We start from the raw sequence: 16198 nt of genomic DNA on the forward strand, positions 1-16198 counted from the left end.
ATGAAACTATATTCAGATAAGTCTTAAGTTTGATACACAAGGTACGCTTTTATTTTATAATTTTTGAGACAACAGATTTAATAACCTGGTAAATTATCACTATTTATCCCACATATTGTAGTCAAAATTATTTTTTATTTAACGTTATAAGTTATAATTTGATTCGTACAGTACACTCTTACGTAGCTATGATATTTTATATGAAAATTATTAACACATATTCATTTTAAAGGTTTTTGTACACGACATGTTTCGAAACATCATCGTATTGAGACATACATACATTCCACCTGTTTTTATATTAAGTAGCTTACTTAGTTCAAAGAATACAGTTACTAAATTCGAATCTATCTAAAATAACTTGCGGTTTTTTTGGGATCACTGTGACTAATTGATGATACTTGTGTTCGTTTTCAATAAATGTTTAATGTAGGATAGTTATTTCTGACTTTTATTCCTGATAAACATAATAGTCCCTTAATGCTGTTGATTACTTTATTTTAGCTATGTTGTGATATCGTATTTTTCTTTTTGGTTTCTTACTTTACCACTCTCATAAACAAAGTAAGTGGCGCCCTTTTCACTGTCTTTGACCATACCTATTTGAATTCTTAACATCAATATTAAAATCTCTGCAGCCTATGTATTATCATTTTTTTTATTTTAATATTTAACAACATTAGAAAGTCACTGTGAGTCAGAAGCCTTACCTACGAACCCAGCTTTCCTCTAACCCTGAGCAACGGATTCTTTTTTCATTCTATTTGGGTAACGACAGAAAAGTTGTCACAACACACTGAAAATTAAGCAGTTGAAATATATTAATATATTTTGAACACTCTGTAACATTTAACTAAAATATCTTAACATATATCTTCTTTTTAATCTCTATAGAACTCTCATACCAAATTTTGGTATTCCAACTTTAGAATCCACACTGCAATTTAACATTTATATAAACAAATTTAAATATAACTAAAACTATTAATTTTAGGTATATAACATTATATATAAAAAAGTTATAGAGTTTTACGCAGAATCTAAAAATAAAATAAAAAATAGGGTGTTGCATTTAAAAAAACATATGTTATATCCGCCACACTTTTTTGAAGCACCCTGTATACTCTATAATCATTTTAAAATGTGTATCTATCCTATATCTAATAATATATATATATCTAATAATTTCAAGCTCAACTTAAGTCGAAGTAAAAGAAAATTCAAATTAAGGAAAAGCAAAAAAAAAATAAAAACATCAGTTATGTCTTTTAGTAGGGCCAAAAAGTTGTTGTTAAAAGAAACTCTGGAGACTCTTTAAAAGAAAGTTACATGCTTTATTTTAAAGGGTTTTCTCGTTGTCTCTCATCGCTGGCAGGAGCTTTTTGAATATATAAATTCGTAATTCCGGGTAAATGGAACGCTTGTTACAAACCGCTTTATTTTTATATCGGTTTTGTTTTTGAATTGAAAAAAATGCAGAATTTTAAAAAATAAAAAGAAGCTGAATATAAAAACGACTTTAGAAGGATTGATCCCTTATTTTATGAATGAAGGATTATATTATTATTTACTTTTTTGCATATGCTTGGTTAAAAATAAAGACGTTATTTATATTTATACAGGGTGCGTCTTAAATAAGTGCAAATATTTTAGGGGTAGTATATTTCGATCCCAGAAACAGATCGTGAGTTTTTTTCCGCGAATTTTTTTTTAAAAATTTGGAATTTTTTGGATTTTTTTTTTACTTTTTAGTCAAAAAATATAATTTGTTGATAATATGGCAATATGTTTCTTTTATTGAGATCTACCAGCCCTGAAAATATTTACACTTATTTAAGACTCGCCCTGTATAGTTTGAGAAAAACGCAAGATACTTACACATAACGTTCAAATAGAAAGCGTTGCTTTCACCATCTCCTTCTGTGTTGTAACCCACACACGTGTAGTTGCCTGCAGTTGCTCTAGACACTCCTTGAAGAACTAAACTCTGGTTGCTGATAATTATCCCAGAATTGACGTTGATTTGAAGATGTCTACCCTGTAACAATACATTTTTATTTTAAAAATAGAAAAATATCAATTGAATTCAAAAAAAAAATTATGTATGCGTTATGCGATAAAAACTTATCGAATGCTGTTGTATCTTTTGCGCTGGTTATGGTACCAATTAAACTTCTCTTCTAGTGGACTGTATTATTTATTTGGGTATTACAAACTAACACTATTTACACTGATTTTATAAATATAACGTAATTCGTCACCGTGTGCTTTTATCGTCTACCAAGAATGACTTATGTCAATGTACCAGTGGTGTACTCAAATAAATTATTAAATGTGATCAGTGGCGTGACAGATAAACATAATACAAAATCCAACATACCGCCCGCCTTGAACTATCTTAGATAGTTAAACAAAAAGAGGAAAACAATGAACATTAAGTTAAACAATGAACATTAAGAAAAACATGATTTAAAACATATATGGTGTGATAATAAGCACGAAATAAACATTCAGATTAATATAATGTCATTATGCGGTCACAGCTCTCTTCCATCCTCTTCCACTGGTAGGACACACACTTTTGTCACTGATCTCTTCACCTCACCAGACGATGTGCGCACCGTCACAACGCGCACAACACCATCAGACCCTGGATGAAGCAATGCTATTCTCCCCAACCTCCATCTGAGAGGGGGAAGGTTGTCCTCTTTCAGTAGAACCAGAGATCCAATGCTCAGTTGATGATTTTGGTTGATTCTCCACTTGCCCCGTTCTTGGAGTGTGGAAATATATTCATTTGACCATCTGGTCCAGAAATGTTGGAGCACCTGGGCAAACTGCTGATACTTTGATAATCTATTTGTTGGTGTGTCCCGTAAGTCACTCTCGGGTAGGGAAGAAGGGGGAACCAATTAGGAAGTGTCCAGGAGTCAGTGCGGAAAAATCGCAAGGATCATTTGACAAAGGATGAATAGGTCGTGAGTTCATACATGCTTCTATCTGACAAGTGATTGTAGAAAAATCTTCGAACGTTAAATTTAAATTACCTAGAACTCGTTTGATATGATATTTAGCAGTGCGGACTGCAGCTTCCCACAACCCACCAAAGTGAGGCGATCGTGCAGGAATAAAATGCCACTGTACAAATTCAGAAGTTAAGTAATCTGTATATGAGGTATGAACAGGTCTTGATTTAATAAAGTTAAAAAATTCTTGTAAGTTATTTTGAGCACCGACGAAATTTGTGCCGTTGTCGCTATAGATATTGGTAGGTTTTCCACGTCTGGATATAAAACGCTTTAAACAGTTTAAAAAACATTCGCTGCTGAGGTCACTTACCAATTCTAAATGACAAGCTTTTGTTGAAAAACATATAAATATGCATAAGTAACCCTTGACTGTTCGATTACCGCGGTATTTATGTAGTTTTATGTTAAATGGACCCGCATAATCCACTCCACAATTCTGAAAAGGTCTTGATGGCGTAACTCGGTGTATAGGCAAGTTACCCATTATAGGTGTTACATTGTTGGCCTTTTGTTTAAAACAAACAATACATGTTCTTAGTATGCCTTTAATAGTGTTTTTTGCTGATAAAGGCCAATACCTCGTTCTGATAGTAGCTAATAGGGTTTGAGTTCCTGCATGAAGCATTTTATAATGTTCATGTCTGATAATAAGCTTAGTAAAATGATGTTTACCCGGAAGGATTATCGGATGTCTTTGTTCATAGATAATATCTTTGGCATGTTTTAATCTTCCTCCTACTCGGATAATATTGTTGTTATCTAAGAATGGGTTTAAGCTTAGTAGTTTGCTTTGTTTGGGAATACATCTGCCATTCTGTAATGCATGTAGTTCTGCTGCAAAACATTCTTGCTGCACAAGTTTTAATAAGAACCATAAACTATTCTGTAGCTCAGCAACAGTTAGTTCTCCGGTTTGCTTGATAGTTGTTTTTGATATATTATGTTTAAATCGGAAAATGTATGCTGTGACTCTTTGGAGTTTCATAAGTGATGAAAATCTTGTTAATAAAGTGGTGTCTAACTGCTTGCTAAAACATACTATTGATGACTTTTTCTTGTCAGGAATTTCTTCTGTGGCGAGTTGAGTGTGTGTTGAAGGCCATGTATCGAAATTCTCTCTCAACCACTTTGGTCCATACCACCATAGTTCTGACTGACTCAGTTCGTACGGTGTTGCACCACGGGATATAATATCTGCTGGGTTACACTCTGTTGACACATGATTCCATACACCTTTAGTATTTTCTGTGATTTCTTGTATTTCTCTAATACGGTTTGCTACAAACACTTGCAAGTTACAAGGTTCCAATTCTAACCAAGCTAAAACTATCGATGAATCTGTCCAGTAGTAGATTTTATCAATATGCACCGATAAACAACTTAAAACAGACTGCATTAATCTTGATAATATTAATGCATCACAAAGTTCAAGCCTAGGTATTGTTTGCGTTTTTATTGGTGCTACTTTTGATTTTGCTGAAATAAGATTAATGGTATGTTGACCTGTTTGATTGGTTGACCGAATATAAATTGTTGCTCCGTATATTTTTTCACTAGCATCGCTGAACCCATGTAGCTCAATCTTAACTGGATTGCTGCAAATTGTTTGTCTGTGAATTTTGATATTAGTGATTTCGCATAGTTGTGTGCTATAGTGAGACCATTCTTGATTCAGTGTTGCAGGAATTTCATCATCCCATGATAAGGATAATAACCACAGTTGCTGTAAAAAACTCTTTGCTCTTGCTGTAACTGGTCCTATCAATCCCATAGGGTCATAAATTTTCGATACCATTGATAGAATAGTTCGCTTAGTGATCCGATTGTTCGTATTTGTTTGATTGAATGAATATTGTAAGGTATCTGAGGTGGCATCCCAGATTATACCTAAAGTTTTCTGAATTTTATCAGAGATTGTTTTCTCACCTGTGTCATGTTCTTCAATAAGTGAGGAATGATTTGATTTCCACTTTGACAATGTGAATCCACCTGATTGTAAAATTTGTTCAAGTTCTTGTTTTGTCTGAGACAATTCCAGTAGGCTGTTTGATCCTGTAAGAACATCGTCGACATAAAAATCATTTTTAATGATATTACTGGCAGTTGGGTATTTAACTTCGTTTTCAATCCCAAGTTGGTGTAGTGATCGCACTGCCAGAAAAGGTGCAGAACCTGTTCCATATGTTACAGTATTGAGTTTATATGTTTGTATCTGATCTGACTTATTGTATCTCCACACAATGCACTGAAATTTTCTATGTTCTGGTTTGACATATACTTGTCTGTACATCTTGACTATGTCTGCAGTTAATACAAATTTATACTGTCGAAATCGTAAAACAATATCAAATAAATCTCTTTGGACTTTAGGTCCTACCATGAGAATATCATTGAGAGAAATACCATTAGATGTTTTTGCCGATCCGTCAAATACTATTCTAAACTTATTGGTGTCTTTCTGTACAGCATGATGTGGAATAAAATTTAAGTTTTCATCATCTTCTTGGTCGATTAAGGACATGTGGCCTAAATCCTCATATTCTTTCATGAAATTATGATATTGCTCTTGAAATTCAGAGTTTGTCTTAAATCGTCCCTCAATTTGACTAAATCTCTTTAGTGCTATCTCTTTTGATTCACCTAGATCATGTTTTTTATGATTAAAAGGTAACTCTACAATAAAATGTCCTTTACAATTTCTTTCTGTGGTTTCAGAGAACAAATCTTCACAATACTGCTCTTCCTTTGTGTATGATGTGGTTCTTTCGGGATAATTTTCGATTTCCCAAAATTTCTGTAGTTGTGATTGAATTTCTTTGTTGATATCATTAGTTGCTAGATTACATATGATCTTATTTCCTTGCCTCTCTGGTATGGATCCTGCAACTATCCATCCTAGCTTCGTTTTCTGCCAGATAGGTGAGTTTGGTTTAGAATTAATCCTGCCTTCACAAAGAAGTTCATAAAATACTTCAGCGCCTAATAATAAATCAACTGTACTGGCTATGTTAAAGTTTTCATCTGCTAGTTGTATGTTGTTCGGAATTTCAAATCTAGATTTGCTAAAACTAACTGATGGAATATAATTTGTTATATTGTCTAAAACTAAAAATGATTGTTTAACAGAAAAATTATTGAATCGTGATTGTATAATTGCTGATACTCTATTTGTTATAAATGTGCTAATTTGGTTAATTCCAGAGACTGGTACGTTCACAGGTGTTCTCTGTAACTGTAGTTTATCTGCAAGTGATGAAGAAATAAAACATGATTGCGATCCTGAATCGAGTAACGCTCTGGCTTTATGATATTTACCAGCTGAATCCATGATGTCTACAATAGCAGTAGATAACAGAACCTCCCTGTCTCCATTGTTTTCATAACCTGATATGGTTATCTGATTTTGTTGACTGGTATAACTTTCAATTCCTCTAGATGATCCTGATCTATTTTGAGTGTTGTGTTGGGAATTTGACCTGTTGGTATGATGATTGTGATCTGAACGATTGTTCGATGAACTACCTGATTGCAGTTGACGTTCAATATGTAACAGTGTGTTATGACGCCTTCCGCACTTTTTGCACGTTCCTGCTCTGCAATTTTCAAGACTATGATTCGATCTTAGACAGTTTAAACACAGATGTAGTGCCTTTATGTCGTTGATACGCGTGGACACAGGCTTTGATAAAAATGACTCACAGTTGTTAATAGTATGATTGCCTTTACAAAAAGTACATATGAGTTGATTGATGTTTGCCACCATTGCATGTCCTCCTGACTTTGTTGAAATGCGTGGCTTGTTGCCTTGTTTTGTGTCTATTTTGTCTAGCTTGCTCTCTAGCGTCTCTAATAGCTGACATCTATCTGAAAGAAAGCTCAAAAAATCATTCATATCAGGTAAATCTGTCTTTATGGTAAGACTATGCGATTCCCATTCGCGTTTTGTCGTTGCGTCTAGCTTAGCTGAAATTAAATGTATTAACAATGTACCCCATTGATCTGTCGGTTGTTTCAACGCTTTTAGAGCTCTCAAGTTCTTTCGAATATCATTCAGCATTCTTTTTAAACCTGTTACTGATTCCTTATCCAACGGACTTAATTCAAATAAAGATCGCACATGACTATGAATGATTAAACGCTTATTTTCAAAACGTTCCCTCAGAAGATTCCAAGCTACCATGTAATTTGAGGAGGTGACCTCAAGTGAATGAATTACATCTGCTGCTTCATCTTTTAAATATGATTTTAAATAGTAAAAACGCTGAATATCATTTAAAGTTTGATTACTATGAACTAAAGAATTAAACGTTTCATAAAATTGCCACCAATCCTCATAAGACCCTCCAAATTTGGGGAGTTCAATTGCAGGCAACTTTATGTTGTTTGAATTTTGAAATGATTGATCAGTAAGTAAATCAGAATTTGCAGTATTAGTGACATCAGCAGCATGAGTTGGAATTAAACTTTTCGCTTGAGATATAACGTTAAAATAAATGTCTTCAAATCTTACGCGCTCGTTTACTTGTATATCTGACTTGTCTGAAGTTTCAATATCAAATTGTACAGTGTCAAATAAATCCCATAGCTCTTCACCCCGCGTGATGCGTTCTGGAAGTTGAGATGCGCTGCTATCTGTATAGCTGATAACAAATTCTTTAAGACGCTCCAGTTGATTGAACAGGCTGGTACGCTTAGCTTTCAATTTCTTTAGTTCTGACATGATTGAAATGTAAAATGATTAATTTTGTATGATATGTTTATACGTATTGATATGATTAGGTTTTTTTATTTTTTTATTATGATTATTGTTTGTTATTGTTTTGATAGACTGATAACTAGAATTGAGAATGTTAAAGGAATGAGAATGTTAAGGAGAAATAAAGGAAGTGACTTACATGTATGTGCTTGCTTTTGGTTGGTTTATGTTGCTTGAGCTGCTTGGTAGAGTGCTTGAACTGATGTTGGTTGTTGGTGACGAACTTGATGTAATGCAGAAATGGTGAATGATGATGAATGTGGTGAATGACTTTGATCGCTTCTTGATAATATGATGACTGATTGATGATATGCTTGATAATATATGGTAAATGGTCTGCTTGCGGACAATGATGAAATGGATATTTTTCAGTTTCTTGAATCTGCCGAATGCGCCGGGACCAAACTTGATATCTGTGTATTCTTAAAAATGGTGACTGCGCAAGGCAATTAAGATGGCGAAAATATGTTGATATATGGCGAATGCGCCAGGTAAGGATACGATTTTCTTCGTGTATTGTGGGTAGAATACTTGCTAATGCGGCGTCGCACGGCTGCACGGCGTCGTCCTTGATCTGATCCGGAAATAACTGGATTGATAACTGAATTGTACCTTGAAATCCGACTCGAAGGACCAAAAATTATGTTGTATCTTTTGCGCTGGTTATGGTACCAATTAAACTTCTCTTCTAGTGGACTGTATTATTTATTTGGGTATTACAAACTAACACTATTTACACTGATTTTATAAATATAACGTAATTCGTCACCGTGTGCTTTTATCGTCTACCAATAACCTATCAAGAATGACTTATGTCAAAAAATGTGTACAGTGGTGTACTCAAATAAATTATTAAATGTGATCAGTGGCGTGACAGATAAACATAATACAAAATCCAACAAATGCAGTACTTGAAAAGTTTCGAAACCATTTATGGTACCCTAGTTCTGAAACCTTATCATTTTTTGACGAAAATATATCTCTTAGTATCGGGCAGAAAATGGTTGAAGCTTTAAAAGTGAATAATGACGAAGAGTTCGATATTTCTAAACGCTTCATTTTTAATACAGTTGAGGGTTGGAACCTTTGGTGTTACGTAGCAAAATAAAACACTAAATCACCACAATACACCAAAACACTTTTACTTTTACACTGGACGCGCGTTTCGGTAACCATGTTAGCATCATCAGCAGGTTATCAAGGGAGTTCGTTCTTTCTCAGTTAAAAATAATATTGAATTCATTAACAAAATTAAAAATATACCATTGCATGGAGGTGAAATTTTGGTCTCCTTTGATGTATCTTCGTTGTTCCCAAGTGTTCCAATTCCACATACTTTAGGCTACTTGAAGGAATTACTGAACGCAAATGGCCTCGACAACAAAACTGTGATTGAATATATTGAGCTTACATCGTTATGTGTGAAACAAAATTGTTTTCAATTTAATAACAACTTTTTTGAACAGCGGGAAGGTACAGCAATGGGTAATCCATTGTCTCCATTTTTGGCTAATTTATTCATGAGGAGGTTTGAAGTGGAGGCTAAAGGTGGGTTCTCACTTGTCAGTTTCGCTGACGCAGTCTGACTGATTCAGTGATACTGAACAAATAATGAACGTCAGAACACATTTTCATGTTAAATGATCAGTAAATTCGTACTTTCAGTTAAAGTGAAAACCAGTTCTACTTTTTTCATTTTTGACTGATCATTATCGAATAATGAATAGAAACTGAAGCGTGAGAACTACATTTTTCGTGATTTGTTCAGTTTACAAGTTAAAGTTAATTAATTATTTTAATATATATCTCCAAAAAATCCTTTATGGGTATTTCGCCCCTGCACTGCAAGAAAATCTACAAAATAAAATAGTTATTTTTTGTAAACACTTCTGCGTTAAACCTAAACGGACACTGCTTGTCAGAAGTTATGTTTACAGTTATACAAATTGGCTTAACAAAGAAAAAAATGCTTAACGTTTCGGAAAGTCTATCGTCGGAAGCAAAAAAAATTCAAAGAATAAAGAAAAACAACTATTTAAAATATTTAAATTCAAACTATTATGAGAACACGCTTTTTTTTAAAGCAGATACGTCTACAAGAAACCCTTGACGTTCTGTTAAAATTGTAGACGTATCTGCTTTAAAAAAAAAACATTTTCTTCTTTTCTGATTCACCAGAATATTCTGTAATTCATTTGCTAATTGTAAACAAACTTCGCGAACACCTGGTTTCAATTTTGTTTTAACCATTTTCATGTCTGCGAAATCACCACGTTAAAATGTTTGGACCAACTGAATACTGAATGTAGCAAAACATGAAACGTGTGAATACAATCGTTGATTTTTATTTTTCATTGATAATGAATCAGTCAGACTGCGTCAGCGAAACTGACAAGTGAGAACCCGCCTTAAGAATCAGTTTGAGTATTTTCCAAGAGTATGGTTTCGGTATGTGGATGATATTTTTGCTGTTTTTGACACACATTCAGACACCATAGATAATTTTATTTCTAAGTTAAATAATCGTTTTCCTTCTATTAAATTTACACATGAAATTGAGAACAACGACAGATTACCATTTCTAGATGTATTAGTTATTAGAAATACTAATAATTGCCTGGAATTTGATATCTATAGGAAAAATACCACTACACGCAGATATATTCCTAATGAATCATATCATAGTATTGAACATAAAATGGCTAGTTTAAATTTCAAGTTTAAAGAGATTACATTAGGAATGTAGCTGAGTGTAATGGATATTCTCCTTCACTAGTTGATAAAATAATTAGAAAACGTAGGTATAGGTTAATGGTTTCTGAAAATTCGACTTTTCAAGTAGAGAAAGATACGTCAAAATATTTTTCAATCCCGTTTGATAGACAGTTATCCCGTGGTCTAAAAGGAATTTTTAAGCAGGTCAAGTATAAATTTGTGTATAGTGCTAATAATAAATTACAACAATTATTAGGTAATCCAAAGGATAAAATACCTCTACTGGAAAGGTCGGGTATTTATGAAATTTCTTGTAAAGATTGTAATCAGAAATATGTTGGGCAAACTAGAAGATCAATATTAACTAGATTTAAAGAACTTTTAGCTCAGACCGGATAAATCTTGCGTTGCAGAACATATTGTTGATAAAGGACATTGTATAGATCTTAATAACTTGAAATTAATTAAACAAGTCTCAAATTACAGGCAATTAGATGCATATGAAAGCATCAGAATTAATAAATGTAAAGATAGTATGAACAGAAACAACGGTCCAATTCCTTCAAGTTCTTTGTTCCTACTACTCTAGTGGCGGAAATCTAACTGTTACGCTCGGTGGGTTCTGACTCGGTTGGCTAGAACCAAACCAAACATTTACTTTCTCTGGATATTACGTCCTTGTTTCGACAAACCTGTGTTGGTTTTCTTTGTTCCAATATCGATAATTTTGAACATTGGGTTCATTATTTAAGGTAAACGTGCGTTCGTCACTGAAACATATGTTTTTTAAAAATTCCCTATTCGTGTTTGCTCTTTCCATCATATCAAAACAAAACGCCTGCCGCCGTATTTCGTCCCCATCTCGTAGCTCTTGGTGCTTTTCATATTTGAAAGAATAGTACAGTACGTCTGTCCGTTCTGTAGCTTCGGGGTATCCTTGAGAGGGGAAACGATATTCTCTCGATGTTTTTCGTAAAAAATTAGACGACGCGTCCCATCAATAAAAATTCGACAAATTTGCAAGTAGCCAATAAAATGAGTGGGAGGAGTGATTTGCGGTGACGTACTCGTCAAGTGGACGTATAAAATATATTGCTGTTTATTTAAATGTTTTTTGTCCGCATTCCTTTCATAGACACAGATCCAGCAAACGTACTTTGTTTATGTCGTTTCAAAATTCGAAACGCTGTAGTGTGATCTATTCCTATTTCATCCTCAAGTTTCCTTGTGCTGATCTTTCCATCGTTCTCTTCCACGCACAATAAAACTTCCAAGTCGGTATCATTTCTTGCATCTTCTCTTTGTTCCTGCCTTGCTTCAGATCTGCAGTTATTTATTAGGGTACCTTTGGTCTCGAATCTCTGGATATTCTTTGCGATTGTAGATTTTCCAGGTATCGGTCTATTCGGATACAGAGCAGCAAACATGGCCGACACCTCTTGATAACTATTTCCTTGATAATACCATTTAATCATCAATACTTTTTCTTCGGTAGTGTAATTCATGGCTAATATTTTCGATGTAGGTATGAGTTTTTAATAATAATAATAAAGCACTAAATAGATAAATTTCTGAAATGACAACTTCACTTGACAGTGATCTTTTACCTTGACTGGTGCTCATAAGTAAATACAGGGCCATAAGAAAGGAGAAATATTTAAAAAGAAATCGGCGATAACTCGTAAACGGGCTAATCAAAAATATCTAAAGTTATTCTTTTGAATGTGGGTTTTAGTGCACTTCAATAAACCTAAATAGAATTCTTCTCTAAAATAATTAGGGAAGCCAATAATTGACCCCATTAAAATTTACAAGGGATTTCCTGTCCCGCTCGACGATGCAACACCCGGTAGAACTGAATCGAGTTCAATTATTCATCACGCTCTATTTCCTTTTGTCTCTGGCATGAAGCAAACAACCAATCTCTATCGCTAATTACTATAGGAACTTTTACCATCACGTCTACATCCCTATACATATACACAGATCGTTTGTTATGAGAGAACATTTGTTACAAGGCCTGACGACGGGAAGCGGCGCGAAACGTCGATTGATTTTAGTGCAAACCGTGGATTTTAAGGTCTAGTGCATTATCGATATTGGCGAAGTGTCAGGTACACGCGCCACGCGTAAATCTGTTCATGTAAATATAACGATGTGGTAGCTTCGGCATGGAATGGGGGTAGTAAAGTCAGGGAGGTATAGGTATAATGAAAGAGGGATGGTGTGAACGTATTACATTGTATTTTAGATAAAATTTGATTATGATTTAATTACATACGTGTAGTTTTCAAATTTTTTCCTATACTTGTAGTAGAAGACTGTAATACTTGCCAAATTTTATGATTATAGGCCAACAGGAAATCTATACTAATATCTAAAATCCTTAAGTGACTGACATACTGATTAATCACGATCCTGCTCAAACCACTCAACGTAAGAAGCTCAATTTTGGCGTACAGGTTGATTCTAAGGGTTCGATAAGAAGGGATTTTTTAAAATTCCAGTTGCAAGAGGGTGAAACCAAAGAATATGCTTACTGAATATACCATACCGAAAAATGGTCCTACAGAAGTGGCGCCATCTATTGAGTAGGGCTTGTTTTAAATGGATCGAAGCGCGGGCTTTTTAAATGAGCGTATTTATTGAATTTTAATCTAAAATATATATAATTAAATTTGATTATTAAATCTTATTTTTTACACAAATTCAACAATACTATATAATAACAAGTATCATTGTGGTGTGTAAAAAATAAGATATAACAGTATAATTTATACAATTGTTAAATAAAATTAAAGCCAAACATATGTAAATATTATTTATTATTTAAAGTTTTTATTTATAAGCCAAATATTTAAACATCGTTTATTATAATAAAACAAGCCAACGTAATACGCCCAAAGTTTTGTAAATGGAGTATATATAAATAAGTACTTAAATGATGGCAAAAATAAAAGACTTACATTATATTTTTAGGGCCACAAACAAAAGGAATTGTCTAATTAAAACACATATAACAAATTATAGTTTGAAAAACGTTTTGATAATCGTTTGATAATATTATGATTGGCGCTATAACAACGACAATATTTTTTGAGAATTTGACAATAGTATGACAATGACCGTTGGAAACTATGGAAACTGCAAAAAAATTCTGATTTAACGCCATCTGGCAATAACTAGTAGCAACTTCTTAACCTAAAAATTAATTGCACTACCACCTAGCGCCTGAGGCTGGAACTATTTTATTTGAAATTTCCATGGAAACGGTGGAACCGCTTTTGCTATTTCACTTTCCCGCCCCTGTGTGAAACCACCCCTCAAATCAGTTTCCGATTAAACGCTTAAACACGTATATTTTATTTTGTTTTTTTCCATATTTTAAGATTTTTTAAAAATGTATACAGGGTGTTTCGCAAAATCTGGTCATTGTTTAATCACGATCCTGCTTAAAGCGCTTGACGTAAAAAGCTGATTTTTGGAAAACAGATTGACTTTTGGGTGTAGAGGTTCGATAAGAAGGGATTTTTCGAAACTCGAATTCTAAGGGGATGAAACTATGCGCCAAATATTAAAATATTTTTTATTTGAAAACCGGTGAGGTTTTCGGAAAAACTCTTAAACACGTATATTTTATTTTGTTGTTTTACATATTTTAAGATTTTTTATAAATATATACAGGGTGTTTCATAAAATATGACCATTGAGTAATCACGATTCTGCTTAAACTGCTTGACGTTTACAGCTAGTTTTTGGCAAACGGATTGACTGTGGGGTGTAGAGGTTCGATAAGGAGGGGTTTCTCGAATTTCAAATTCCAAGAGGGTAAAAACGCCCCTCAAATATTACAATATTTGTTATTTAAAAAACGGTTAGTCTTTCGGGAAAACGCTTGGACAAGCATAATTTATTAGGTTTTTTTACTTGGTTTTGTATTTTAAAATTTTTAAAAAAATCATACAGGGTGTTCCAAAAAGTTGGGTAATTTCTTAACCACGATTCACTTGACGCATTGTCCAACGCTATTTCGTTGAAATTTCAAATTTATTTATTTTATATTTCAATCTATAGTAAATTCAACCCCAAGATGCACCAAATGTAAACAGAGACATGAGGCAAGCACGTGAACAGGAACGCTGTAGTAATATAACCATTACCGCAGTAAGGTCGGATATTTCAAATCATAAAATTATTATGTATATTTTTATGATTTTTTTACTATTGTTTATATTTTATGATGGAAATTTATATTATATAAATGGGTAATTATTGGGAAAACTGGAAATCGCCCTATTTTCACCAAAATTGGTATACACCCTATTTTGAGGTCGTAGATTACGAATCTGACCAAACCTAACCAACCAGCGGTCTCTTACCGTTTTTCAGAAAAACGGAAAATAATTTCAACATTGAATTTTTCTTTATTTCAGCCCTATAAAGTAATAATTTCACTATGTTTTTATTATATCATAGTTTATCTAAAAGCCACACTTGATTGAGAATTGAAAAATGTCCAACATTTTACTGAAAAACACTTTTCTTAACAAAATAACAAAGAAAATTGAGACCAGATGGAAGTTTGACATTTCATATATTCTTCTTTCTCTCTCCTATATAATGAGAGAGACAAATATTTTAATTTTTTCGGGTGGTTAGGGATTTTAAATAAATTACCTATTATGAGATCTGACAATAGTTAAATATACCTATATCCACAAAGTTACGCGGAAGAGTTTTAATTACATTGCTTAGGGGGTTGATATTTTTATGTTATATTATATTAAAAAAAGATTAAACCCCTTCGCAAAGAAGTTATATAAAGACTATTAATAAGCACGAAGTTGGTAAAATAGCAGTTATGGGAAGAGGCCGTTCCTCAGGCGACCGCCTTTCGTAATCCCAGAATGAGCGAAAAAAACACGCTAAATTTACGTTCAACATTGGCAACGTTGCTTTAAATGCCAGAAACACATAACCCAACATTTTCAGATTGTTTACAAATTTATTTTAGTAAATTTTCCTCTATTATGCATAAAATTGGTTAAAAAAGTAACAGAAAATAACAAAAACCTCATTGTTTATTGAATACCTAACAAAATATGTGCTAGAAACCCTTAAAAATATGAGAAATTAAGTAAAATCCTATGTTGAAACTATTTTCCGTTTTTCTGAAAAACGGTAAGAATTAAGGGAATATTAAAATATTACATTACTCTTTGGCACGACCGATTTTAACAAATTTGGTGTTTTTTAAAAGTGCTTAATTTGTCCTTTAAAATAATTATCTTTTTATTTGGTACTACTGATTTTTTTTATTTTCATTATTGACAGCAATATCTGAATATCGGTATAAATAGGTATCTGTTTCTATAATACTATTTGCAAAGAATGCAATGATGTAAACGTTTTTATATAATTTAAAAGACCAATTGCATTATAACATAATTTAATACATTTTAGTTGACAAAAAAAGCACTTAGTTTTAACTTGCTTTCGTAGCCTGCTGTATTATCCGTTTTAAAGTATAACGACATTTTTTTTGAAAAACTAGTCAAATAAAAACTTCTATTGTTAAACATAACATTTATTATTAGATTTACAAAATTTATAATTTTATTAACATTAACAAAATAATAATTCTATATAAAATACGAGATAAAATATATAACTTTTGACTTTTTGTAGTAGGTACGTG

General features: G+C 33.0%; 1 protein-coding gene across 1 annotated transcript in view; it reads right to left on the bottom strand.

Annotated features, from left to right (window-relative positions):
- Positions 1 to 16198, bottom strand: part of LOC115876219 (Down syndrome cell adhesion molecule-like protein 1) — a 337865-nt gene that overhangs the window by 137517 nt on the left and 184150 nt on the right. Inside the window, 1 exon segment of the mRNA XM_030891919.1 lies at positions 1879 to 2038. Within this exon segment, the coding sequence (XP_030747779.1) occupies positions 1879 to 2038 (160 nt within the window).

This window comes from Sitophilus oryzae, unplaced genomic scaffold (assembly GCF_002938485.1).
Source record: "Sitophilus oryzae breed Bouriz unplaced genomic scaffold, Soryzae_2.0 scaffold_1420_pilon_pilon, whole genome shotgun sequence".
Taxonomy (NCBI): Eukaryota; Metazoa; Arthropoda; class Insecta; order Coleoptera; family Curculionidae; genus Sitophilus; species Sitophilus oryzae.